This window comes from Erigeron canadensis, chromosome 4 (genome assembly GCF_010389155.1).
Source record: "Erigeron canadensis isolate Cc75 chromosome 4, C_canadensis_v1, whole genome shotgun sequence".
Lineage (NCBI taxonomy): Eukaryota > Viridiplantae > Streptophyta > Magnoliopsida > Asterales > Asteraceae > Erigeron > Erigeron canadensis.
Window position 1 is genome coordinate 26,206,802 of NC_057764.1, and position 8,262 is coordinate 26,215,063.

General features: G+C 39.0%; 1 protein-coding gene across 1 annotated transcript; it reads right to left on the bottom strand.

Annotated features, from left to right (window-relative positions):
- Window positions 1-482: 482 nt before the first annotated feature.
- On the bottom strand, window positions 483-7,880 carry LOC122594816. Its single transcript, XM_043767126.1, has 7 exons — window positions 7,788-7,880; window positions 3,119-3,204; window positions 2,684-2,755; window positions 2,445-2,583; window positions 2,222-2,356; window positions 1,754-1,844; window positions 483-896 (listed from the first exon to the last, which is right to left on the bottom strand). Exons 3-7 carry the CDS (start codon window positions 2,752-2,754, stop codon window positions 739-741), a joined length of 594 nt encoding a protein of 197 aa, XP_043623061.1. The 5' UTR covers window position 2,755; window positions 3,119-3,204; window positions 7,788-7,880; the 3' UTR covers window positions 483-738.
- Between the last annotated feature and the right edge of the window lie 382 nt (window positions 7,881-8,262).

Here is an 8,262-nt window from a genome sequence, read left to right on the forward strand (position 1 = left end):
TTATATATATATATATATATATATATATAGAAGTGAACCTTATCCATTGATTTTTTTTTTAACATTCAGTCAGGATACGACATTGAGAAAACTTCCTCGCATAATGGTAAATTCTTTCACGAGATGTTGACATGGACTTGCTATCCTTAAGGCTCAAACTCAAAATTTTGGGTAAAAAACGAGAGTACATCTGCAGACAACTCATTAGGCATTATGTACATGTTTTATATACCCATCCAAATTAGGCTTGATATACTATCCAGATCCAAATGGAAGATAGAACCCAAATATACAAGTTTTTGAATCGCTCTTTATTAGTTTTTTAGAAAATCACTATAGAAAATGAAACATGATCATCATCAATATCTGTGGTCGCATCTGATAGTTCATAATACAATTTGAAAAGAAAGATGTTTTCATGTCATTCTGTTTACGATAATCCTTATATACACCCACACACCCACACATGTCACAGAGACACATTGCTAGAAGTTACTTCGATCTCGAAGTACTTTCACTGACTTGGCTCCTACAGAGCCGGCATGAAGCGTTACATAAATACCAAATTTAGATACAAACTGAAATTTCGTTGGTTGTATGAAAACAAACACTTGGACACATCAGCATCGCCTAAAGAAATGACATTACAAGACCTAATGATTTGCTTCCTAACCAACTATATCAAGTAATCTTAAAACTTTGATCAGAAAACGTCTCTACACCAAACAGGATCTCAAGTCAAGAATTCTTGGAAGTTGATCCTCGTGTTTGATCAGTACTCATAAGAAAGGATGGTAGAAAAGAAGGGATCACAAATGCCAGAACTAAGCAAAGAACTGCCAGAATCACAACCCACCAGGCTTTGTGCGGGATACCTAGTACCAGTTCATCACAAACTGCAATCAAGAAAAAAAAAGAACATTAACTTTGTGGCAAAATGGAAGGGACGGGCCGGTTGGACAACATGTCTAGATAGGCAAGACATAGCCCGAATTTAAAAGAACATTGGTCAAAACTACCACTCCACAATTAAGTATAAAAAAGCATCACCAATGAAAAGGAGAGGAAAACCAATATAACATAACATGGAGATTTTTTAAGAAAATAATCAATTTACAAGGAGGGTATTCTATAAGCTGCAACATCATATATGGAATTCAAAGGACAGTGATGAATCATGAATTTCATAAAGTGTGGTTCTGTTTATTTGTGCATATATTCAAATTATACAGCTAGAAGAACAGAACAAAAAATTCAAATCGAGAAGTAATCAAGGCTTCATTTTGTAACATTTATGTCTTCAGTCATTTGTTTACATGTGTGATAATCAAACAATAAGTGCAGTACTTTAGTGTATTGAAATCCCAAACGCATTAAAATGGATCAACCAGTGCATAAACAAGAAAATTATCGTAAACAAATTGTAATTTTGTAAGAGCTTGTCTGGTTCTCAAACACCAATTCATATATGCTCTTTAAATGTGTACGGACTACAGAAAAAATGCGTTTATATTAGTGTAGTGGCAAAAATATGAAAAATGGCTGCTTTCAAAAAGGAAGGGGAAGAAGTAATATAAACGAGAGTTGAACTTATCCTAATCCAACATTAACATTTCAACAAAACAACATACGATATGCATTCAAATTAATTATGTGTATGTCAGATATTCTAATTGATAGTAGTAAACATCATACAAGGAGAAAGAAAAGTTGCAAGATTATCAAATTTTTCAGGATATTAGATGAAATTTACCTATGTTATAAATGACCATTTCCCTTTCCTTTCCATTAGGTATCGCCACCACTCCTTCTGGCTCCACCGTCAACAAGACATATGTTCCATTCTGAAACCAAAAGATTTTCGATTACTAGCTTGACAAAACAATCAAGAGGTGGCAAACTGGACGGGTTGGATAATGGTGCAAAACAGGTACTCTTTAGTGTAAGTAAAAACATTCCAGATTATCTTAACCCAACATTCCATTACCATTTTTAAAATCATATACAATTGAAATCTATTCAAATCTATCTGATTTGTTTGATAAGTTCAATTTAAGAGATTAAAAGAAGTTCGAATAGCACATGTTCATTCTAAAGTAGGTTTATAAAACTGACCCATTAGAAATATAATCTACAAAGCCGATTCATTATAAAAGTGTTAAAATAGCCACCTAAAGAAGTTCTCCAGTGAAAAAAGGCGAACAATGAGCAAACCTCAAACCTTTAGTTCATTAGACAAGTCTGCATCATCGTTCTTGAAAATCAACTTTTCAGTATTCAGTAATTTCCTCCGGTGATTCATCACTACGTTTAAATCATCTTCTTTCTTCAGTTGTAAATAAAAACTAGCAGGTATCTGATATCAAATACAATGAAATCCATTTAACTCAAAAACATAAGCAAACAACAAGATTATGACAACGATGACGCAATGTAGCACGTACAGAAGCAGGATACGATATCTTGACTTCATACCATGTACTTGGTTTAAGTCCTTGGAGTTTGTAAAAACGCGAACCATTTTGTAACGGAATAGTTTCCTTTTGTAATTCTTTGCCTACATTCAAAACATTTGTGTCTGTCCTGTAACCCGAAACATCATAAAACATCGTCAACGGTATATACATCGATAAAAAAAGTACGGTCGAGTTTAGAAAAAAAAAAAATCAACAACTTGAATTACCCGAATATGAGTTGTAGTGATATGATCAAGAAAAGCATAAAGAAACAAACTTGAGTAGTTGCAAGCACCATTCTGAAGAGATAAAAACATTGAACACGAAAACCGATTTAAATGATGAATTGCAGTTAAATTTGGAGGATTTTAAATTAGGGATTAGGACTTCAAAACATAAACAACATTACATAAATTGTCATGGTATATATGGAACTTCAATCTTGTGCATTATATGTAACAAACTTTCAAATCTTGTGCATTGTCCGAGTATATGTGGCAATTACATAAACAACAACAACAACTGTACCCAATCCCTGTGCGGGGTATGGGGGAGGTGAGCTGTAGACAGTCATACCTCTACCCAAAGGTAGAGAGACTGCTTCCATAAGGACCTCCGGCCAAGCATATGTAAAAACCGTAAAAAGAGTAAAGTGTTTATACCTGTCTGCCGAGAAAATGCCAAGACGATATACATGTCCGCTGGGTATGGCTACATTAAGAGTAGGGAATAGTAGCAAACGTACGACCTAAAAGTACCTAAGCACAGTACGTAAGATCTAGGAACCATAATACGCAAAAAACAACATAAAATGAAGGAACATAATACACAAAGTCTTCAGCAAGGATCTCAAACAAGAGGTACAAACCACCAGGACAACCATACCTATATGTAAGAAATGACTAAACACTAAGGGCCGCAAAGCCAAACTAATCCTAGTCTACTCGCTAAAACGCTCCAAAACGACACAAGTAACCTATACACCTAGTCCTCTAGACACCGTCTACTGAGAACACCCGAGAACAAAAAAGAAAAGTAGCGTCAAACGCCCTAAAAGTGTAACTAAAAGCACTCATCAAAACACATATAATAACCACCATGTATAACGTAGACAAATTTAAAAGTGTTTCAGCATAAATCCCAAACCTACCTACATATAGGGAATGAACTCAGAAATAACTAAAAGCACTCATCAAAACACATATAATAACAACCATGTATAACGTAGACAAATTTAGAAGTGTTTCAGCATAAATCCCAAACCTACCTACATATAGGGAATGAACTAAGAAAACCTAGTGCCCGATAAGTCCAAGGAAAATAACGGGTGGTGCGCAACCTATGAAACACACTAACTAAGCCGCCTAGCTAGACATTAACTTAGACTAAACCTAGCCTTCTCCCAACCTCCCAAACCCCTAAACTAGTCCTAGTCCTCTAATAAACTCTCATCGGTCATGTCCTCCAACGGGCAAAGCATTTAGGGGCAGCCAAGAGTAACCTCCCCCCTCGATTTTGGCCTCCTTCTACTCAGGTCAAAACCACTACGGAGGTTACTGAGAACCAAAGTCTAAGGTAAAAAAAATTTACAAAAACCTATTCCCATATGCCTTACACTCACTGTCCACCTCCTCCACCAGAAAACTCCTTCATATCCTTCGGTATTCTGACCTTCCACCTCCGTCGACCTACCTCTTTTCCTGTCAGGCCAAAGCCTTCTGTTGTCTAGAGTCACTTATATTGGGCCTACTTCTCCCGGCCAAACAAACACAAACCACCTTAGGCAAGGCACTATGGGAAAAAGATGTCAATCGCAGTCCCACAAAAATCATACCCTAACCTAATCCTCTACTCTAATCCTAGTTCTCCAGGCCGTCCTATCCGATGTCATGTCCTCCGACAAACCAAGCTCTATTAGGTCCTTCGCTAATCGGTCCTCCCACCTCATCTTCGGCTTTCCCCTTCTTCGTATGCCTTCAACGTGAATAGACTCCGCTCTCCTTAGTGGTGCTGTTCGATCCCTTCTCCTAACATGGCCAAACCATCTCAAGCGCCCTTCTCTTAGCTTGTTAATGATGGTCCCTACTTCAAGTTCGGCTCTAAAAACTCCCGTGGGGATCCTGTCTGATAGGGTCTTCCCGCAAGACCACCTTAGCATCCTCATCTCTGCCACCTCTACTCGAGACGCTTGGGCTTTCGTCATCGGCCAACATTCCGACCCGTATAACATAGCCGGTCTAATAGCCACTCTGTAAAACTTGCCTTTCAGTTTTAGCGGGATCCGCTTGTCGCACATGACTCCAGAAGCTGATCTCCACCTCATCCATCCAGCTTGGATTCGATGTGTCACGTCTTCGTCTATCCCCCCCCGATTTGTGTATCACCGATCCGAGGTATCTAAAAGACACCTTCGAACCCAATATCCGCTCCCCGATGCGAATATCCTCATCCCCATTTTGTCTTATTTCCTGTTTATCGAAGTCACATCGTAGGTATTCAGTCTTCTCTCGGCTCACACACAAACCATTGTCTTCAAGGGCTTCTCTCCATTTCTCGAGCCTACGGTTTAACTCCTTCGTCGATCTTGCAATTAGTGCAATGTCATCTGCAAAAATCATGCACCACGGTAGTTTCTCCTGTAGGCCATTAGACAACTCGTCTAAGATCAAGGTAAAAAGGTAAAGACTAAGCGCTGAGCCCTGGTGAAGGCCCAATTCTACCGAGAAAAGCTCTGTGCTCCCCACCGGTGTTCGGACACCGGTCCTCGCCCTATCGTACATATCCCTCGCCCTATCGTACATATCCCTGATAACACTAATGTATCTCCCAGTAACTCCTTTCGCTTGGAGCGTCCTCCAGATCAGCTCTCGTGGTACACTATCGTACGCCTTATCCAAATCTAGGAAGGCACAATGTAACGCTTTTTGTCTTTCCCTATACTTTTCCATAAGGCTTCTGGTGATATGGATAGCCTCCATCGACGACCTCCCTGGCATAAACCCAAATTGGTTCTCTGCCACCTTCGTAACTCTTCTTCGTAACTCTTCTCAGCCTCGTCTCGATCACTCTCTCCCAGAGCTTCATGGTATGACTTAGGAGTTTAATGCCCCTATAGTTGCTACAACTCTGCACGTCCCCCTTGTTCTTATAGATAGGTATAACCTCACTAAGTCTCCATTCTTCTGGCATTTTTGCACTCGTCCAAATCTTGTTGAAGAGGCTTGTCAGCAAGCTTATCCCCACGTCCCCCAGGCATCTCCATGCCTCAACCGGAATTCGGTCTGGACCTACTGCTTTGTTTCTCCCCATCTTCTTTAGGGCGACCCTTACTTCTTCTTGGCTGATCCTCGTAGCATCATCGTCGTCGTAGCGTGTGTTTGAGTGTGCGGTGAGGTCTTCTCCTCCTTGAACTCTCCCCAACCTTCTCCCATTAAACAGGTTGGCGAAGTACTCTTCCCATCTTTTCCTAATGTCTCCTTCCTTCACAATGCTCCGTCCACTTTCGTCTTTGATATAAATGACATCTCCTAAATCCCTACGTCTTTTCTCCCTTGCTTTAGCGATTCTGAAGATTTCGTTTTCGCCTTCTTTGGAATCTAGTTTCTTGTACAATTCTTCGTACGCTCTTTCTTTTGCTATAGCAACAGTCCTCTTTGCTTCTTTCTTGGCTTCGTAGTACCTCTGCCTAGCCAAAGACCAGTCTTCATTTGTCCCGTTCTGGCGGCTTTAGACAAGATCCTTAAAGCAACTAAGTTTTGCCGCGACCTTGGACTGGACCTCTTCACTAATCCACCAAGATTCCCTACCCATTCTCCATTGTCGTCCAGTTCCTCTAGTTACCCCTAGAACCTCCTTTGTCGTCTCCTTCATACCCTCTGCCAAGAGTGTCCATAACTCGTCAGCTCCCATATGCGAACCGTCCTTTATCTCCCTTGTGAACCTCAAGCTAATCGTCGACCTAAACGTCTCTGCTGCTTCACCCATTAGGTTTTTCCAGAGGATTCTTGGCTTTACAGCCTTCCCTGTCTTCATTTCTCTTCTACTCAGGAACAAATCTATTACCAACAGTCTATGTTGGGAGTAGCCCGCCTCTCTCGGAAGTACCTTGCAATCTTTGCAAGCCCTAAAGTCGCCTTTACGCACCAAGAAGTAGTCGATTTGAGTCTTATTTAGGCCACTTTGAAAGGTAATCAGCTGAGAATCCCTCTTTCGGAAAAACGAGTTTGCAATAACCAGATCGTGTGCAGTAGCAAACTCCAATATCGTGCGACCCTCATCGTTCCTCACTCCAAAGCCTAATCCCCCGTGTACACCCGCGTAGCCGTCTGACTCTACTCCTATATGCCCGTTTAAGTCTCCTCCTAACACTAGTCGTTGGTCAACAGGGCAACTCCTTACAAGTTCATCCAGAGAGTCCCAAAAACTCTTCTTCTCTCCCGCTCTCTGGCCCGACTGGGGAGCATACGCGCTGATCACGTTTATTGTCTCCTCTTGTATCACCAATCTCACCAACATCAACCTATCCCCGTGTCTTTCCACTTGCACAACGAAATCTTTAAGTCGTTCGGTCATGATGATCCCTACTCCGTTAATCGACTTAGGCGCTCCAGAGTACCATAGCTTGTATCCGTTCTCCTCTCTAGTACTTTTCCCCGTCTACCTAGTTTCTTGAAAGCATGCAATGTCTACATTACATCTAGACAGGGCATCTCCTAGCTCTAAAAACTTTCCCTTAAGGGTGCCTACATTCCAACTCCCGAATCTAAGCCTAAAGGTTCTCTTTACTCTAGCATTAACCCCCCTATCCCTGCCCGCCCCTAAATCAGAAGGACATGACCTCACATAATTATTTGATAGAGACAGCTTAAACTAAAACTCAACAAATAAATGTAACAAACAAACAAAATAATAATAATAATAATAATAATAATAATAATAATAATAATAATAATAATAATAATAATAATAGTAATAAATCAGTAATATATTGCAAATAAATTAGAACAGCAAACAATAGTAATAGGAGCAACAATATATGATAACTCAAAGGAGATATGGGTAGTATGACTCCAAATTAAAAACAAAATTTATATATCACTTGTATATAGCTAATATTAAAACAAGATGGTTATTAATATTAAAATGGATAATAATCGAAATTAAAATAAGTGACTGCAATATGGCTGTAACTTAAAAAAAATAAATAAAAAAATAAAAATATCGAATATAAAGATCTGAGAGAAAGCTAGAGAAATATAAAGACACAAGAATAATCGAATATAACCAACACACAAAATATCGAATATTAGAATTAGAATGAACGAATATAACCTCACACGAAAACAAATACAGATCTGCGAGAGATAGAATGAATGAATGAGCTGGTCGAGAGCCTATAGCAATGAAAATCTTGAAAACCCAGAGATATCAAAAACGTGTATGTATATAGATAGATAGAAATATATATATATATATACTATATAACTGGAAATATAACAATTAATTTAGATCTCTTAATTCACAATATTATTATTATTATATAGAAGATTATAGTAAATGTAAAGGGTAAAACTATAAGAATAATAATCAAATTCGATTACTTAGGGGCAGTTGTTGGGAGCTTGGATTTGATTAATCGCAGTGGCAACAGCAGAAGAAAAAAAAAAGAAGAAAAAGAAAAAAGAGGAGGTGTTATGTGGCAATTACATAACACAATGTAAGTTTTTTACTTTACCAATCAAAAACTTACAGCTTATGTGGCAATTACATAAGCTGTAAGTTTTTGATTGGTCGAATACATACAATG

Coding starts and splice junctions, on each gene's coding strand:
- LOC122594816 (XM_043767126.1), bottom strand. CDS start 2,754: ATGGTGCTTGCAACTACTCAAGTTTGTTTCTTTATGCTTTTCTTGATC. Junction 2,584..2,683: donor TCACTACAACTCATATTCGG/GTAATTCAAGTT, acceptor TTCGGGTTACAG/GACAGACACAAATGTTTTGA. Junction 1,845..2,221: donor ACTTGTCTAATGAACTAAAG/GTTTGAGGTTTG, acceptor TTTTGGTTTCAG/AATGGAACATATGTCTTGTT.